Consider the following 20,629-nt stretch of genomic DNA (forward strand, 5'->3'; position numbering starts at 1 on the left):
TCATAAATGATGAGAGGCTACCCAGCTAGGAAGAACGTCATCAAGTCAGGTTGGCCAGGATGCCTTGCTGCCTCCCAAGAATTTTCTCTGTGCTACCACACACAGAGGTAAATTTATAAAATGACAATAGCCTGCCATCAGATTTAATCCCACCTCCTGCTCTTTAGAGTTGGCATCAGAATTTTAAAGTTCATTTAAATTATATTCAATTTATATTATATTAATTATAGTTACAAATACGGGTATTTTAAAACTCCGTCAATATTGATTGTATCTAAGGGAATCAAAATACAAATGGCTTATCATCTTTGAGAAACCTATGTGGATAATGTATTCTATTTTGTGTTAATTTTTAAATTAATTTTTAAAATTATCTTAAATAGCCTCTCACTATACAAGTACTGGATCGATGTCACCTCTGTCTCTCATCCCCTCGCTACCTGGCTCTACTTTTTACCTCTGCATATTACATATCCTAACTGAATTTGCCTACTCTTCTCTCCATTTGTTTGCTAAGATGGACTTATTTTGCTATGTGGTTCATGTTGGTCTTAATCTCTTGGGCTCAAGCAAATGTTCCAGCCTCAGCCTTGTGAGTAACTGGGAGTGTAGGTACGTAGCACCATAACTGGCTAAATAATTTATTCTTTAAGTCAAAAGTTAAAAAAAAATTGGATAGTCCATTATTCATTCTCAGACAACCAGGAAAATCTGATACTCTGTTCTTCATTCTCAGACAGCCAGGATCAAAGAAAATGACTATAAAAGTCATATTTCAATTAGCAAGTGTCAATTGTAAGATGCAAACACAATCATTATGAAGAATTTACAATTCATTTCCATTCACTTTCCTGGGTGTACTCTTAGTTAGAACATAATATTCAGTAGGAGTAGCTATTAGATATTCACGGAACACCAGACTGCTGAGAATACAATAGGGGATGAGTAGGTGCCGTGGAGAATTACTGCCCCTATCTTTTGGGACGTGCACAACCCATCAGGCAATAATTGCAAGGTACATTGGTACATACTGTCATAATAAAAGTGAGAGGGGTCTGTGAAATCATATAGGAAGGTAGATTTTGGAGGAAAAAAGTAAATGCACGGGGTGGTATGCAAGCATATACCAATATACTGACTGAAATACAGTAGATTCAAGGAAGAACTCGATGGGGCCGGGAGTTTGGCCTACTGGTAGAGTGTTTACCTAGCATGGACAAAGACCTGGGTTTGATTCCTTGGTACCACATACACAGAAAAAGCCAGAAGTGGTATTGTGGCTGAAGTGGTAGAGCTCTAGCCTTGAGAAAGCCCAAGGACAGTGCTCAGGCCCTGAGGTCAAGCCTCAAGACTGGCAAAAAACAACAAAACAGAACCAAAACCAAAAAAACCCCCAAAACTCAAATAATGTAATTCCTTAGAAAGGTAAACTCAAAGTTCAGCAAAACAAAGTAGGAAGCAGATACTAGACAGGTGAGGATAAAGGGAAAGGGTGGATATATGAAGAGGAGCATCAAGAAGAGTCATTCTTCAAAGAGAAGAATTCAGTCAAGAATTCAATATATGTCTTGCAAGATTAAGAAGAGTGAAGAAAGGTGAAGGGTGAGTGGGAGTATTGAAAGGGTAAGACACTGATCAAAATGCATTGTATTCATAAGCTGCTTTGTTGAATGATAGCTGCTTTGAACAACTACTTAAAGATAATTAAAAAAGCGAAGAGACAATAATAATAAAGGATGAACAAGCTACGGAGTCAGAGACTATAGGCATCTCACTATATTATAGTTTATATTTGAGCAAAATACACAGCATTTGAGTAGCCTGGGCAGAAGGAAAAGCGTGTTGAATGGTACTCAGAGGGACTCTTTACAACTTCCTTCTCTGGTTTATTGTTATTTTTCATTGTTAGAATTGATCACTTTTTTTTTTTGCCAGTCCTGGGCTTGAGCTCAGGGCCTGAGCACTGTCCTTGGACTTTCTCAAGGCTAGAGCTCTACCACTTGAGCCTCAGCACCACTTCCAGCTTTTTTCTAGGTCTTTGGTACTGAGGCATCAAACCCGTGTCTTCATGCATGCTAGGTAAGCACTCTACCACGAGGCCAAACTCCTGGCCCCAGAACTGATCACTTCCTAACAAAGATTACCAATTTTACTTTTATTATTCTGTTTTCCCTAGGAGGGGAGGCAGGGATTTTTATTTGTCTTGCTCCTTTTTAGCACTGCTAACACCTGGCATGTATTAAGTCTTTGTGCAATGATAAAGGAATGAGTGATCTATTTGGGAAACTGAAAGTATTCTTGACCTGATGGATTGGAGGCTCCGAGGAAACTGAATGGTATGAAGAAAGTTTGGGAGAGCAGGACTCAGGAGAGAACCCAGAGGACTGGGCTGCTCCCCTGAATTTGGGGTACTTGCTCAGACTGGGAAAAAGTGGGATTGTGAACAGAAATCCATGTGGCCAGCTAGGGTTTCAGCATTCTGTCTGGCTGCACTGCAGAGACAGGGTGAATCCTTTAAAAGTGGAAGGCATGGAAAGGCACTGCAGGAAAGAGGATGGGAGACATTGAGTTGGGGTGAGGCACAGGCTGGGAGCAGGCCAGTCAATTGGACCAGCTAATTTCTCTGGCTAATAGCGAGATAGTCCTACACTCACAGGATGCATCTGGTTTTCATAGCCGCTCAAGCCACTCCCAGCCAAAGGTAGATGGAGAGAGAGGAAACTCACCAGAAATAGGCACAGAGATAGGACACTAGCTTGCCAGATTCCCCTTTAAGTCCCTCTGAAGTTGCTGCAGGTGTGAGAGGATTCGCAGGTTGCCCATCCGTCTACAGGAAAGCATGGCTCAGCAATTTCACATTATCCCAGGGGCAAAATATCCTTGAGTCTCACACAGCACACTTGGGGCAATTTTAAGAATCATCTTCAAGTTAAAAGAGGACTTATCTACTTTGGTGGCTACAAGGCTTATTAGAATTTTAATTTGGGGAACAAAACCCCCAAATCCTGCCAGTACTGAAAGGCAAAACCTTTTTCCTTTCTGTTTGAATCATGACCCACCCTAAGATAGGAACAAAGCAATTCTTTTGCTGACTATAAGGAGCAAAACATCAAATCAATCACACAGGTTTTTCTACTTAAGAGGTTATCTGTTAGGAAGAATCTAGCATGGCCAGATTGCTTTCCTACAAGGAACTTTCCTACTCTTGTTGTGTCAGTCCTGGGATTTTGAACTCAGAGCCTTGCATTGTGGATGAGAAGTCTATCATATGAGCCATGCCCCCAGTTCTTTTTGCTTTTATATCTTTAGAAGATTCTTGGCCTTTTCTAGTATCTGGCTTTGGGCTGGAATCCTCCTATCTCTGCTATCTGAGTAGGTGGGGTTACAAGAGTGCTTTATCATTCCTGTAAGTACAGGAGCTTTCAACTGGTTTCCCCTTCTATTTATTGGACATCTTTTTTTGTGTGTGTGTATGGGTCATGGGGCTTGAACTTGGCCTGGGCACTATCCCTAAGCTCTTCAGCTCAAAGCTACCACCCTACCCTTGAGCCAAGCCCCACTTCCCATTTTCTAGAGGCTGGAGATAAGAGTCTCAAGTCCTTTTGTGGAACCTTTATCCTCAGATCTCAGCCTCCTGAGTAGCTAGGATTACAGGCACTGCACCCAGCTGGATATTTTCTTTGATTAGAGTGATCTTGATAAATTGAGTCTGTTGCATATGAGGAATCAGAAGTTATTACATCTTTTAAATCCCAAGGATAAGGAAAAACCACAATAAAAATATGGTGGGCATTTTCATTTCTACTGTCCCTCAGCATTCTGGGGAAATAATGGATCTTACTGAGTTCTTCCCTTACACATCATGCCATCTTCTTGATGACACTCCAGATCTCAGAGGCCGAGAAACATCTTGCATCCTGAACAGACTTGACCCTTGGAAAGCCCATGGCCCTGTTTGTAGTCTTGTTTGATGATATGTCTCTTATTTTAGCCCAAGATTTTGGCCTTAGAGCAATGTCTGTGGAATTGTTACTTGCTGCCCCCATGGAAGACCTGGGTTTAGTTCACTTGATGAACTGAGAATCTAATCTAAGGTTCCCTTCTAGGAGTTGTCCATTACTTTGGTATTACATCTTTCATCATATAGAAGAGATGAGCTTATGCAACTTGAGGACCACAGGACTATCTAGAAGAGACATTCCTCCTCCTTCTGTTCATGTTTGTGATTCAGTCATTCAGAACAGAAATGAGTTAAAAGGGTTGACTCTAAGTGGCTGAAGGTAATTTGAAAAACAAAACAAAACAAAACACGGCAATTTTTCCCCAGTACTTGGGAATGAATCTAGGACTTTGAGCATACTATGTAAGTGCAATATCACTTGAGCCATATTCTTGGCTTTTTTGTGTTTGAGAGAGGATCTTTCTAATTGTTTTCTGTGAACCTCCTGCCTCTACCTCCCAAGCAGCTGGGATTATAGGTGTACTAGCATGCCCATCTTAGAAAATGGATGTAAACTTCTATAAGACATCATAGACTGTAATACCTATAATTTTTCTTCGGAACAATTTTATTCATTATGGTATTAATGTAGTGTGACCGATCTCTAGGTCATATGTAGTTGGACTGATCAAAAGGAATTGAAATTCAAAATGAAATGAAAATGCTTCCTTTTACAATGATAATAACCAGTATCATGTATGATTGTATGCTTATTTTGTGTGTGGGGGGGGCGGTGTTGGGTAGGGAGATGTAAGGATAGTCGATACATCCTCGGAATTCACAACTGTTCCTTCTGGTTTGGTTTACCTTAAGACCTGGATGGATTCTAGTCTGACGAGCAAAGTGCCAGATGGAGGTATTTGCAGGGCTTTCCTGCTGACCTTGGTTGGCAGTTCAGCATGGGCCAGACAGCAGACAATGAGAGGGTGACCTTTCACCTGACCTTCACTGCTGCTGCCCTGGCTCCCTCTTTATCTCAGGACAGAAACACATGCTGCACATTATGTAATGATCTTATTTATCAGAAATAAAAGAGCACAGCCAACAGAAGGAGGGAGAGGAAGCCCTTTTTCATTTTATCTCATTTATAGTAAGCTGGATTGCAGCGAAGTCATGCAAAAGGTGTTCTGAAAGCCACAGAATTCCTGGAACATCCTCTCTAGGGGATTCTTGTTTCTCATGCATGTGACTATGTAAGTTTTGTGCATATATGTACACATGTTTATTTCACTTATTACTATGGTTCTTATCCTTGAATCCAAAATGCACTTTAAAATTTGGTGATAGATCCTTTTCCCTAGAAAAATATGCATATTGGTACAACCTGCAATTTTCACATGGTTTCCTGAAAGTCCATTTATGTCTCAAATAACAAGCCTTTTGATAACTCCTGTAAGCTAAAGGGCTACATTGGAAAATAGCACGTGTTATTCATGTCTTATTCAGTTGATCCTGCAACATGGGTTCCCCCTACCCTTATGCAGAAAACCTGAACGATTATTCTAGTTACCCATCTACAACTTCATGTAGAGTGATCTGTGCAGGTCATATCCTATGCAAAAATTGTGTAATTTCTACTATAAACACAGTCTATGCTTACGTATGCTATGTCCGGAATTTTAAATATCATTTAAGTCACTGGTATGGTTTCTTTGGCAACAAGAAATTAGAATTTATGTAAGTATCATCAGATGGGACTGGCTCAAGTAGGCCAATTAATGGATTGATTTCCTTTGTCTAATAATAGACAATTGAAGTCAGTGTTAACAAGAATGAAGTGCTCACAGGATATCCATTCACCCTCTCCCCACCCTGCCTCATCCCTGTCCAATGCTTACTTTTTCTCTTAAAAGATAAATTTAGCTTCTGGAATGGCTTGGAGAAATTAGCTTTTGCTTTGTTTAGCTTTTAGCTTATCACCAAAAAGCCCCTTTACTAGTATTTCTACCACCCAGGTGCCAGTGAGAGTCCAAAGTGGGCCCAACAATGAAGAATATGCAGCGTAAACGCTTACACCTAGCTGGTTCCTATCTGTGACAAAAGCCAATCATCTGAATAGAGAACTTTATTTATTGGAATACTAATCAAAAATGTATTCCAATTTGTTAATTGACTATTTATTGAAGATTTGTATTCCCATTTACTGATTGGAAATGCATGCAATTTCAGGCTGAAACAAAGTTTTGCTCAATGCAACTTTGTTATAGGGATCTATTGGAATTTTTTTCAGCACTCACCCTTTTAGAGGAGCTACTAAGTGAGATAGATGATGCCCTTGTATGAAATGAGTGTCTTACTGACAACTAAAGGAGTCTAAGGAATCACACTGAAAGTTCTGACAGCCACCAGGCAGATGGTATCTACCTATCACCTTGGCAGAGTAAGCCTGGTTGAGGCCAGGCTAGGTGACTGAATGAGACCCTGTGTATGCAAGCTAATACCAAGTAAAACAAAAGTGCAAAATTTGAGATCAATTCAGTTGTGTTATAGGATTTAATATCTGAGATGATCTTACAGGTAACACTTCTTCAGGCTAACCAATTGAATAAGGAATTATATCCTTTGTCTTTGATAACAGTATCTCTGACCTGGAGTCTAATTAAGACTAGAAATCATCACCCTAAGATACTCAAGTCTTTTTTTTTTTAACTCAAGTCTTTATTAGTAGTACACCTAAGGAAATACCTACAAAATTTGGGTAAGAGCTAAATTCAAGTGCCGATAGATATATAGAACAGTCCCCTTGGAGACAGTTATTCTAGATCATGTGAGAGTAGGATCAGGGATCCTATTAATTTAGGACAATTTCAAACCTATTTTGGAATTTTTGCATGTTTTGGATATTCTTGTACGTAAGCTTAATCTTCCTTGAGGCAAAGGCTGGATCCCTGGATTTCAAACTCATGTTTTTTTGGCTATAATTTGCACATCCGGCATGGTTATCTCCAATGGCAAAATCCAGGTTCAAACCGTGGGCCTAATGCAATTGACTCTACTGGATCTGATTTTATGTTGGGCTTCCTTACCTGATACAAGCTGGCAAGGTGATGGTTAGTTTTGATCAAAAACGGCTGATTCACCCCTGGGTGATCCACATCGTGAGCTGCTGCAGCGAGCAGCCCGAGCATGATGTCCAGAGGAGTAAGGAAGCTGGCCAGCTGTCAAGACACGAAAGTCACATTTGGGCACTGACTAGTGTGCTTCCAGAAATGGTGGCATTTGTTCTGGCTAAATCAAACACAAGGAAGTATTCTTCCTCCTCTGAGGTATTCAGATATCCTCACAGGACTGTAAGTGCAAAAGGAAAGGGCCCTGTGGAACGTAACTGTGAGAATTGAAATCAGACACAGTGTTCACATGTCTTCTTATTCCTCCTGCCACTCAATTTTGTTTTGTTACAATGGCATGGCTTATTGGCAAACTGCTACTTTGTAGGCAAGGAGAAGGCAGGAAAGGAAAATCAGCCTTCCTCCTAAAGTTGTAAATCAAGGAAAAAGTTTAAGCCAAAATGATAGACACATTTTAAGGATCACTTGTGTATTTCAACTCATGAATTTGCCCCACTTCCTTAAAAGAAGTGGGCTGAATTGTAAATTTTTTGTGCTTCTTTCATGTGCAATAAATAGAGGAAGATGACAGGACTGCTAATTTGTTGGTTAGCCAGGAAAAATAGCAGAAAAATGCGAATCATATACAACTATGTGATATATTACAACATTTGGACTAGACAGAGATTAAAAAGTAAAACCATTACTGCCTTTGGGATATTTTATAGGGATGAAGCATCTACTCCTCATTGTTCCAGAGTCTGCCTATTTGACATCTGTAATTGATATGAAACATCTGTATAGTTAGTGGATTGTTAAAATCAGGCAAAGTAAGAAGAGTCTCAGACTACATCATTTTTGAAATAATCCTAAGAACACTCAAACCGTACATTTTACCAAACACCTAATTCATTTTGCAGCGAAGAATTGCCTAGACTGTGAATAATGGGCATTACAATTTTATTTTTATTTTCTAGCTTTGGATTGGTTTACTGAATCACAGCTGGCTTGATAAGACAACTTGGAATCAGGATTTCTAGTTAGCTTGGTAAAAATGGAGCTCTAACTTTGAGGAATTCTGTTTCTATTTGTTGGTCAAAAACTATAAGGTAGGAAGTTCAGTGCCCGTGCCATATTTGTGACAAGAGGTCTGCTCTCTGGGGCCACTGCAGATGCCTCAGAAGTTGTTTGCCTATAGAGAGGGTTGATTTTGTTCTTATGCAGCCTTGAAAATAATATGGTATGAGTGGGGCGTTGGTGGTATTTGCCTATAAGGCTGGTTATTTAGGAAGCTGGGAGCTGAGGATTCCAGTTCAACCACAGCCCAGGCAGGAAAGTCTGTGAGACTCTTAGCTCCAATTAACTATCAAAAAGTAGGAAATGGAGCTGTGGCTCAAGTGGTAGAGTGCCAGTTTTGGAGTAAAAATGCTCACGGACAGCCAGCACCCAGGCCTTGAGTTTAACCCATGCAATGGGCACGAAAAGCAATGAGTAAATACATAAAAAATGAAAAACACAGTATAAAAGGGAACCTCAGAAAATCTAGATTCTTTTTCCTGTCTCTTATCTCAAAGCTGACACTGAAACTTTAATGGAAATAGTTACGTTCCTTATTGTAAAGGACTGCTGACAGGGTTGTAGTATGGATGGCTGGATCTTGCTTTACCTTTGGCTCCCTCAGGTAGCAGTGCATGGCTTGAGTGACATCAGCTGCATGAACAGCATTGTGATATGGATTTTGGCCATGGTAGTCTTCTTGAACCATGACTAGAAGGAAAACAGAGAACTCAGTTAAAATCAAGTTAGAATGGCATAGTAAGTCAGACTTTTTGAAGGTGCTTTTTGCTTAAAAATAGGATTAACCCTAACAATGTATAGCCTGTGAATCCTTGGAAGGCCATTCACATGTTTGGCTCTTCTGTTAAGTTATCTGTGTCGTGGGGAGGAGAGGGAGGAGACAAGTGGAGAAAAGTTAAAAGGAATTGGAAGGATTTAGGGATTCTCACCTTCCTCACAAATCATTCCTTTCTGGCATTCCTGGAGGCTCTCAACCTCAGGAAAGTTAAACAAGCAGAAAAAGACAACATCACTTGACACCAAAGTTTAATAATTTAAGCCACAGACAAAGCTCCCATGCAAAACCTTGGGAGGATCAAGTCCTGATCTCCAGTGAGCGGACTATCGCTTGAGTAACAAATACTGATCCAAGTGAATCGGGCTCACCTTCAGTTCTGATCAACCTGGATTTAGATTTGTCTCTACCTTATTAAGGATGCCACTTTTCATGTCCCTCTAATGTAACCCGAGACTTAGAGTACTCTTAGGATCAAATAATAAAATAGTCTTAGATTGTACTGTTAATTCCCTTATCAAGACACTTTTTTCACATGTTCTCAGGGTGCATACATGTGTCTCAAGAATCTGTCTCTCTTTGCAAATCAAAATGATTTGAACCTGTTCACTTTGTTTGCTTAATTGAAATACTATCAGTCACGAAAAAAGGCATGTTGATCCTGGATGCAACTATTTCTTTTGTGCTTCATACATTTTTTATTAACTGTGTAGGCCCAGAGTTCAAGGCCCAGGAGTGGCAAAAAATAAGTTAACATAAGATCGTTTAAGTTTTGAGGCCTTTATCTACCGTGCAGGTTCTCCTTGCTTTATATCAAAGACTATATTCAGCTATCATTATTCATAGACTGGAGTAGAAATATGGAGAAATGGACTTACCTAAAAATCTATGCAAGGTCACCATATCCAACTTGAAATGGTGAATGAGTCCATGGGTGTTGAAGAGGTGGCATAGCAGCGTCACCAAGCTGTTTCCTAGAGAGAAGCAGTCACCTGTTTTGACTTATTTTTATCACCATTAAAATATCAAGACTGACAAGAAGATCTGGTTTCTGCAATAAGGGTCCTCTGATAGGAGTTTTCTTCCTTTGCATTTGAAATGATTCACACATAGGGGTTTTGTAACTACTAGGATCTGGTTCTAGGTTTCTCTTGGTATAGAAGATGAGACTTTCTCCCTATGCCAGAGGCAATGAAAATGTTAACAGGAGCTTGCTTACTGACATCTCAGGAACACACAGTATCCTTTCCAAAACATAGTTAATGACTACTTGAAATGTGTCTGAAGTCACTTCCCGCTGACTTTGGCATTTACTAGGGTATCTAAATGAATGTATTGATTAGCAGTGATAGGCTTATTTATGCCTATGAATATTGACTGAGAGGCAATTTTGATCAGGAAGCATTTTAGAACTCAGGCAAGGAGAGGTAGAAGCTATAGATAGCAGCATATAAGCATTACAATATATTGTTAATTTAATGATGATAATTTTGAATTTGAAAAGCATAATAGAATTTAAGACTTTGAAATGGGCCAACAAGATGCTCGAGTGTCTTGAATAAAAAACTACTTGCTGACTAAGCATGTATTTCTCAGGCTCATAACTTGCCTGTTTCATTGTGTTTGAATTATTTTGTAAGTCTCAGTTTAGAGATAGTAGATGATCCCTGTCTATGGACTGCTGAAGGAACTTAGTCTGCTAGCAGTACATTTCATTTCTCCCTCCCATTTTTGTAGCTAATTACAAACTCATTTCTTTTCTTTTCCTTTAAATATTTAAAAATTGTTATTATAAAGGTAATAAACACAGTGGTTACAGTTACACAAGTCAGGTAAAGAGCACATTTCTTTCTGGACAATGTCCACTCTCACTCTCTCCCAGTTTTCCCCTTCATCCCAGCCCTCAGGTTGTATAGTTTATTTTCAACAGTGTCAGTGGGTACCATTGCTGCATCTTTTCACCTTTTGTCCCTCCATTTCTGTGCCTCTTTTACCCTCTCAAAGGCAGACAAATCAATAAACAAGACAAAAAGAAAAAACAACCAAAACAGCAACAAACAAAAAAAAAACCTCTTGTTTCCATTTCCTGGAGTTCGTTTTGATAAATATTATTTTATATAATCATATGCATGTAGATAGTGCACCTTTGTGCTCCTAAGAATATCCTCTTTTGATCTCACTGTGTGTGTATGCTTAGAGTCCTGTATAAGTTATCATGTCCCCACATATTTTATTTATTTATTTTGAACTCTGGGCCTGGGTGCTGTCCCTGAGTGCTTCAGCTCAAGGCTACCGCCCTATCCCTGGAGCCACAGCCCCACTTCTCATTTTCTAGTGATTATTTGGAGATAAGAGTCTCAATGAACTTTAGTGTCCATGCCGGCTTTAAACTGTGTTCCTCCAATCTCAGCCTCCTGAGTAGCTAGGATTACAGGCGTGAACCACTGTGCCTGGCTCCCCATGTATTTTTAATCTGCCTTTTGCACATGAGAGAAAACATGCACTGTTTGTGTTTCTGCACTTATTTCATTTAACATGCTTTGTTCTATGTGCACTCATTTCCTTGCAAATGACATAGTCTTATTCTTTCTAGAAACTCATTTCATACTGCATGTATGTGTGAGGCTCACCTAAGTCTCCTTTTGAATTGACTGTAGCATCTTATTGGACCTCACATGAACTGAGTTAAAATAAATATTTGTTGTATTCCCTTTACATGTGCTGACAGTCATGATTATGCTTTCTTTTAACTAGCACTATTTAACAAGTTGTTTTGTTCACAATATCTTTTTAAAAAGCTTAAAAATTCATTTTGTGTATTTTTTTGTGTATGTGGTACTGAGGAATTGAACCCAGGGCATCATGCATGGTAGGCAATCACTCTGCCACTAAGCTACCTTTCCAGTCCCTTGCAGTTACTTTCATTTACCAATTTCTCAGTTAATATGAGCAAAGTAAAATGCGGCTTTAGGGGATCCATCCATATCTAGCCAAGTTATATTTCTACAATGTAAATTTCCATTTCATGATTCTAGGCTATATCCCCTTAACTACATAGTCTCAAGTCATAGAATGGCAAGAAGAAAACCATCTATATTGACTTAATGTTAAAAAATTGTAGATGACAGGAGAGAGCAATACCAGCATTAAATGTGAGGTCTTTCATTGGCTTCTTAAGCTTGTCTAGGGTTATTTAGTGGCCAGGTGAAAATAGAATATTTTATCATTTTTGATAAAGAAAGTTTTTAGGAGCACAGAAACTTAAAACATAATGATGAGTAGTTTCTTTTCTCTTTGGCTCAGTGTAAGCTTTTACACTCTCTCCTTAGCAGTCTTTGCTTCTGGTTCCTGCAATATATTTGAGTAACACCTGTAATATGTAGAATCATCTCACTTAAAGAAAATTTCACAAGGACCCTGCCTTGTATGAAGGACTAGACTGAAGTGCTTTTTTACTTTTAGTTTTCCATGGGCAATGAACTTTTTCCTTTAGAATGTCACCTAAGTATTCTGCAAGGAAAGAGTATGATCTACCTACTTCTAATTTCTTTTAGATCATCACAATCAGTAGCACACTCTCCTGATTCTAAAGTCAAACTTGTGAGGTCTTATTCTTGATCAGAATGAACTATTCCTCATCCCAGTCCTTCTTAAGTGCCTGCAGGTTTACAAAAATGGGTAAAGAAGGAAAAAAAAACCGAACAGCAGTGTTTAAAAATAAACTATTTTTAAAAAGGCAATGAATTCCATTTTATGATGTGCATTTTCGTGATGATTCTTCTAGATGACTTACCATTTGTCAAGCGATCAAACAAAAAAATGTCAAAATCCCACATTCCTACTCTGGAAAGCATGTGCTGCAAAGGCAAACAGAAAATAGTATCCTATGAATCACATGGAAACTCAAAACATTTCCTTTGAGACACAATGAATTAAATAATTAAAAGGCTGGATATAGAGCATATGACTTTATCTACAACAGGTCTGGAGTAAACCAAATCTTACTTTATTCGATGCCTGTTCAGGGGACAGTCTGGTTCAATGGCATCCACATCTCTTTCTGGCTATAGGCCCTTAAACACATTCCTTAACTTTACAGTGCTTCTGTTTCCTCATCTAGAAAATAGGCTGCAGGCTGCTGTGAGGATGACACTTTACAGTATAATGAGAGTGGATATGTAAACCATTTGGAGCAGAACCTTCCTCAGTTACATTGGAGCTTGGTGAAAATCTGTATGCCATAGACTACATTTTAGGGAGGAGGTCTGCAACTCAGTCTTTGAAAAATGAAAGGAAAAACCATTGCTGAGTGCATTATTTGGCTCAGTGTGGGCTGAATGTAAAATTAACCACTGCATAGGAAACTGAAGAGTAGGTAATTGAAAACAGTGGATAATTTAAAGGCCTATTGTGAAATGCAGACTTATTCTATTTTTTCCTTTTTGAAAAACACACCATATCTAGCATTAGATGGTGACATAAAAATTGTCCTTACCAAAGTTTCTGAACTTTTACCCCTTCTCTTTGAAGGCATTCACAAGAGGAGCAGCTCACACTCCTCTGCCTGCCTCTGACCTGAATCCTCGGGGAAAATTCCAAGGTCTTGTGTGGCGCCTCAAGACCTCATAATTTATCAGAGAAACGAGTGGATGAGAAGTTTTTTTTGAGGTCTGGTTTGAGTGAGCCATTTTACCCAGACCACGCCATATCAAAGGCAGATTCAGGACCTTACTTCTGACATTCAAACCTTTGTTCTTACTGTAACATCATCTTTTCAAACTGGCTGCTTTGAGTAGAGAAAAGATCAAGAGTGCTCTCTCATGGTGTTCCAGTACTGGAGGAGTTCTGGCTTGTTCCCCTCTTAACTAGCATCTAATCACCTATCAGCCAATCACCAGCCAAGAGAATAACACACAACCACTACCCAACCACTTATCCAATCTCAGATTCTGGGTTGTTATAAATAATGATTTTTTAAAAAATTAGCGATGTTGTACCAGGAATTAGTTCTTTTGACTTTACTACTCATTTATTAACAGTATCTATTAATAATATATCTATATCAGTAGTAGATAATATAATATTCCTTAGTATGTAAGTTATAAAGTACTACTTTTAACTTATGTTCAATTGCAACAGTTTGTTCCTGAATTTTAAATTCATTCGGCAATTTAGGCTAGAGATTACTTATAAGTACTTTTTGGTCTGGCAATCATTAATTTTAGTTTCCAGTCAGATTAGTGTCTAGAAAAAAATAATTCTGGGGCGGGGGGTTTGGCCTAGTAGGAGAGTGCTTGCCTAGCATGCACAAAGACCAGGGTTTGATTCCTTGGTACTACATATTTAGAAAAAAAGCTGGAAGTGGTGCTGTGGCTCAAGTGCTTGAGTTCTAGCCTTGAGAAAGCCCAAGGACAGTGCTCAGGCCCTGAGTACAAGGCCCAGGACTGGCAAAAAATAATAATTGTAAAATTATTAGTAATATTTAAATGAATTGACAATAATAAAATAATGTATTAATAACTTTAACAGTTGGTAATTATGGGGTTATTTTCAGTGTCATTATGACAATGAGATAATTTAATGGATTCAAAAATATAGTTATTCTCTCATTAGCAATTTTTGAGTCCAGAACTTTGTTTTACTGACCACTGCACAAATACATTTTATAGAAATATATATTTCATTCATGGAACGAAAATAACATGTGCTAGGTACGAGTATATTAAGTATGTATATGTCTTACCTCTGGGCTGGGGATGAAGCCAAGTGGTGGAATGTGTGCTTAGCTTGTGTGAGACTCTAGATTCAAGACCCAGCATTCATAAAAGAACATGAATCTCTCATGAATCTCTGCATTGCCTCTATAAGGCGAGGCTTTCTCTTACTTTCATTTTATATTTGTCAAAAAAGTTCAGATGTGTTGATCCACTAATCCAGAACCACACAGCTTCTCAGAGGCAGAGTAGGCCTCAAGCCTACCAGCTGGCAACAGAGGCACTGGCTCTTGGCCAGTTGCACAATTCAGGGAGAGGAGGGGCGACTGCCTTCCTTACCCTTGCTTGCCCAAGGTAGTCTTCATCCAGCAGGTGGAGGGGGGCTTGTGGGATAATTCCACGAAGCAGCCTCGATGCATGGAAGTATCTTTGGAAACTTAACAGTCTTTTCACCTTTTTCTTGGTGCTAATTTCCCCTGAGTGTGTTGTATCTGTAAAAAGTAAGCAAATGCAGAAATTTATATATTTAAAAGATGACCTGTTAACTCCATTATGTGAAGAGCAGTATATTAAAAAGAAGCATTTTAAAGATAATCATAATAGTTTGAAGCCTAATTTGAGTATACTTGAAATTCTTCTAGATTGAGAGCATACAAGATACTTGGTTTTGTTTTAGTTTTTTTTTTTCCCAGTGCTGGGGCTTGAACTCAGGGCCGGACACTGCCCTTGGGCTTTCTCAAGGCTAGAGCTCTACCACGTGAGCCACAGCACCACTTCTGGCTTTTTCTATGTATATGATCCGGAGGAGTCAAACCCCAGTTTTCATGCATGCTAGGCAAGCACTCTATCACTAGGCCAAACTCCTGGCCCCTTGTTTCAGTTTTTTGAGACAGGATCCCACTTTGTAGCCCAGGTTGGTCTTGACTTTGCCATCCCCTAGCTTCTGAGTGCTGGGATTTACTGGAGTGCATGATCATACCCGCCTTTGTATTTTAATATATTTTAAATGTATATGCATTTCTTCTTCTTCCTCTTCTTCTTCTTCTTCTTCTTCTTCTTCTTCTTCTTCTTCTTCTTCTTCTTCTTCTTCTTCTTCTTCTTCCTCTTCTTCTTCCTCTTCTTCTTCCTCTTCTTCTTCCGCTTCTTCTTCCGCTTCTTCTTCCGCTTCTTCTTCCTCTTCTTCTTCCTCTTCTTCTTCCTCTTCTTCTTCCTCTTCTTCTTCCTCTTCTTCTTCTTCTTCTTCTTCTTCTTCTTCTTCTTCTTCTTCTCCTCCTCCTCCTCCTCCTCCTCCTCCTCCTCCTCCTCCTCCTCCTCCTCCTCTTCCTTCCTCCTCTTTCTTCTTTGTGCTAGTCCTTGGGTGATACTGTCCTTAAAGCTTTTTTGCTCAAGGCCAGAGTTTTACCATTTGAGCCACAGTTACATTTATGGGTCTTTGGTGGGTAATTAGAGATAAGAATTCTCGGGCCGGGAGTTTGGCCTAGTGGTTAAAGTGCTTGCCTAGCATGCATGAAGACCCGGGTTCGATTCCTTGGTACCACATACATAGAAAAAAGCCGGAAGTGGTGCTGAGGCTCAAGTGGTAGAGCTCTAGCCTTGAGAAAGTCCAAGGACAGTGCTCAGGCCCTGAGCTCAAGCCCAGGACTGGCAAAAAAAAAGAAAAAAAAGAATTCTCATGGACTCTTACCTGTGGCTGGCCGGCTTTGAACTGTGATCCTTAGATCTCAGTCTTCTGAGTAGTAGAATTATAAGCATGAGCCATGAGTACTTGGCACGCTCTCTCTCTCTCTCTCTCTCTCTTTCTCTCTCTCATACAATTTATGGATTAAAATGTCAGGGTATTTCTGTGTGGACTTTTGGAAGACATGAACCATTTCAAATACATAAAACAAATATAAGCAGGACATCATCAATAACAAGAACAAAATGAAGTTTTCAAATTCATATAGTTCATGCCCTCCAAAAATCTAGAGGAGTGCATGTGCCATAGTAAGATTCAATTTCTTAAACGGACGGACGGATGAAGCCATTCCTCCTATGCGTTGATTTGATCAGCTGATGGAATGAGTGAGAGCCCTCAGGCAGCATGGCGTGCAGGCACCGCTTGCGGTACTGATGTGTGCCTAGCCACACCCTTGGTTATCGCCTACTTATCTCCAGTGCATCTAAGATCTATACTAGAAAAAAAAAATTTTAGTGCACAGCACATCCAAAGGAAAGCAGGCCTGACTGCTCTGAACCTTGACTTTGTGGGCCCAGAACATCCCAAATAATTCAATCCAGACGTTTATCATCTGGGAGGGCCTCCTCTGTTTAGGGGCATTTGTTGCAGTTTTGGCTTCTAGGCAGGTAAAAGAGGAGATAGAATAAGGTATGACAGAAGCACAATTACTTAATATACGAGCTGTACATTTTCTACCAACCTACAAAATTGACTCTATGTCCAAAATTGGCATCAGGGATCACTTCTATGGCCTTAGGGTGACTCATAGTATGTCAGCTGGGAAAAAGCATTCCTTACAGACAGTCAACGAGCCATCCATGTTGGGAACAATGAAGGCTTGAATGGTGCATGTGACCTGAGGATTGAAATATCACCCCTGCCAAGACAAGATGTTGATAGCTACCAGGAAAAGATAACCCTCCATTAGAAAGGAATCATTCTCTCTCTCTCTCTCTCTCTCTCTGAATTACTAATTTTTTTTTTTTTTGCCAGTCCTGGGCTTGAGCTCAGGGGCTGAGCACTGTCCTTGGATTTTTCTCAAGGCTAGAGATCTACCACTTGAGCCTCAGCACCACTTCCGACCTTTTTTTTTCTAAGTATGTGGTATCGAGGAATCGAACCCGGGTCTTCGTGCATGCTAGGCAAGCACTCTACCACTAGGCCAAACTCCCAGCCCCTAACTAATTCTTTTGTGTGGAGATTATTGATTCTTTTTGTCAATCATGTTCTGAACTATTAAGGAACATTTATTTGTCTCACCTGGTGAAACAGTTCATTGGACTACACAAAGAGAAGGAGGGAGGGAGGGAAAGGGGGAGGGGGGAGAGAGAGAGAGAGAGAGAGAGAGAGAGAGAGAGAGAGAGAGAGAGAGAGAGAGAGAGAGAGAGAGAGAGAGAGAGGGAGAGAGTTTGAGTGTAAGATGAGAAATTAATCTAATTTCTTGAGCCTCCATTTCAGTGTAGCGGGAAATCAAGCCAAAAATGATAGGATCATTTAAAAATGACATAGAAGACAACTTTTTTTTTTTTTTTGCCAGTCCTGGGCTTGAGCTCAGGGCCTGAGCACTGTCCTTGGACTTTCTCAAGGCTAGAGCTCTACCACTTGAGCCTCAGCACCACTTCTGGCTTTTTTTCTATGTATGTGGTACCAAGAAATTGAACCTGGGTCTTCGTGCATGCTAGGCAAGCACTCTACCACGAGGCCAAACTCCTGGCCCACAGAAGACAACTTTTAAGGGATTCCCTTAAGTGAATATGGGAAAATTTGAGCTCAAAATAAATGAGGGAAGGAGAGATTGTAAATCACTGACAGAAACAAGAACCAATGAATGTACAGGAAGACAAGCAAGTAAGAGAATAAATTCATAAGAAGGGAAGGCTAGGGGCCAGGAGTGTGGCCTAGTGGTAGAGTGCTTGCCTAGCATGTATGAAGCCTTGGGCTCAATTCCTTGGTACCACATACACAGAAAAAGCCAGAAGTGGTGCTATGGCTCCAATGGTAGACCACTAGACTTGAGAACGCTCAAGGACAGTGCCCAGGCCCTGAGTTCAAGCCCCAGGACTGGCAAAAAAAAAAAAAAGAAGGGAAGGCCACCCTTTGCAGAGGGTCCACTCAATAAATACAGAAGGAATAATAGAATTGGAAAATGATCACTTTACAGCCATCATCATCATAAGTGAATCAGGCTAGTTTTAATATGCATAATGGATATTAACATGATTAAAGGAAACTTAAAAAGCAGGAAGGTAATTACACAATTTGAAAGTGTAGCTGCTTATTAGTTGGAGAATGGGCAATGGGAAGTTTTTGTGGTAGAAATAGAGCTCCAGTGAAAGGGTATCAATGTATGTGAATTAATGCACCTTCTATCTGGCAAATATCATGTAACCCTTTTACTAATTACAATAAAAAAAAAGAAATAGAGCTCCATTCTCACTAAGCATTCAGTACTTACTCATGAGATAAACTGACATTTAGCACTCAGAATATGCATGTATATATACATATGTATATATATATCACTGCAAAGTGTTTCTTTCCAAAGCACATATGTGACTCCAGTAAAGAAGATACAGAAAAACATGTGTAGAAGGACATTCTATAAAACAAGTGGCCTGTAAGCTTGCTAAAATATCAATGTCATGAAATATAATGACAGTGTCAGGTATCATTTCATAACAAAGATACTACATTAAATGTAATGGATGAACCTTGTTGGAAGCCTGAGTCAAGGACATGATTTCAGCAAATAGCACTGCTAGGATAACTTGTGAAATGATGATCTGGAAATACATATGTCATAATAATATTGCATTTGTATCTTTATTGAGTTTGATAATTGAACTACACAAAAGAATGCCCTTGATTTCTGAGAAATAGAGGTTGGAATATTTGTAGATATAGGAAAATGATGTGAATAGCAAATTCTTAAGTAGTACTTTCACAGGAAGTAATATGTGTAATGTATAAATATATAATATGTAATATAATACATTTTTTACTTATATGTGTGTGTTTTGGTAGTGGGGCTGGAATTCAGGGCCTCTGGTTCTTACTTGGGTTTTCCTTCTTTTTGTTTTTGCCAGTGCTGGGGCTTGAACTCAGGGCCTGAGCACTGTCCTTGGGCTTTCTCAAGGTTAGCACTCTACCACTGAAGCCACAGCATCACTTCTGGCTTTTTCTGTGCATGTGGTATTGAGGAATTGAACCCGGGACTTCATGCATGCTAGGCAAGCACTCCACCACTAGGCCAAACTCCTGGCCATCTCTTCTTGGGGTGGCACTCAAGACTGGCATGCTATCACTTGAACTAAAGCTCCACATCCAGATTTTTGCTGGTTAAATGTAGACAGAAGTGTCATGCGGGGGTGGGGGGGGGAGAAAGAAAGAAAAAAAAGAAAACAGTGCCATAGACTTTTCTTCCAAGGCTGGCTTTGAATCACGGTCCTTAGACCTCAGTCTCATTAATAGCTAGAATTGCAGTCTTGAAACACCAACTCTGGCTAAACACACACACACACACACACACACACACACACACACACACACATTTCATTTTTTGTGGGTCTTGGGGCTTGAACTTGGCTTGGGTGCTGTCCCTGAGCTCTCAGCTAAGCCCCACTTCCCATTTTCTAGAGGTTAATTGGAGATAAGAGTCTCAGGTCCTTCCCAGGCTGGCTTTGAACCTGGATCCTCAGATCTCAGCCTCCTGAGTAGCTAGAATTACAGGTGTGAGCCACCATGCCTGACCATATATACATATATTTATATAAATAAAATAGTAGTAAAGCAGATTTTACTGAGTATAACAATTGTTATGTATGAATTGCTTTACCTTTTGGAAATTTTCCGTAGATTTAAAGTGTTCTTCTTTTTCTTTTTTGCCAGTCCTGGGCCTTGAACTCAGGGCCTGGGCACTGTCCTTGGGCTTTCTCAAGGCTAGAGCTCTACCACTTGAACCACAGCACCACTTCTGGCTTTTTTCTATGTATGTGGTATGGAGGAATTGAACACGGGTCTTCATGCATGCTAGGCAAACACTCTACTGCTAGCCTAAAGTCCCACCCCTTAAAGTGTTCTTATAATAAAATTTTTATGGAGAGAGAACCAATGTGAACAATGTGGAGAAAGACACTTTTTTTTTTACAGTTTTACTTTGAAGGAAATAAAGAAATGTGATGACAGTTTAATATAAAAGATACAAATTCTTTCAATAAATTAAAGAAATCAATTATTCCTTCTATGCATAAAGCAAATTTAAAAGGCAATAGTCATAAAATGACATATTCTTGTTTT

The 20,629-nt window shown here is 39.6% G+C and overlaps 1 protein-coding gene across 5 annotated transcripts in view; it reads right to left on the reverse strand.

Moving 5' to 3' along the window:
- Nucleotides 1-20,629, reverse strand: part of Pde7b (phosphodiesterase 7B) — a 294,549-nt gene that overhangs the window by 15,038 nt on the left and 258,882 nt on the right. For all 5 annotated transcript variants that reach the window (XM_090338073.1, XM_090338072.1, XM_090338074.1 and 2 more), the window contains 5 exons: nt 14,953-15,104; nt 12,693-12,756; nt 9,778-9,873; nt 8,714-8,814; nt 7,027-7,158 (listed from right to left, as the gene is read on the reverse strand). In XM_090338073.1, the coding sequence (XP_090194199.1) occupies nt 7,027-7,158; nt 8,714-8,814; nt 9,778-9,873; nt 12,693-12,756; nt 14,953-15,104 (545 nt within the window). The remainder of the gene's footprint in view (nt 1-7,026; nt 7,159-8,713; nt 8,815-9,777; nt 9,874-12,692; nt 12,757-14,952; nt 15,105-20,629) is intronic.

This window comes from Megascapheus bottae, chromosome 8, assembly GCF_031878675.1.
Source record: "Megascapheus bottae isolate mThoBot1 chromosome 8, mThoBot2.hap1, whole genome shotgun sequence".
In the NCBI taxonomy this organism is placed as follows: domain Eukaryota; kingdom Metazoa; phylum Chordata; class Mammalia; order Rodentia; family Geomyidae; genus Megascapheus; species Megascapheus bottae.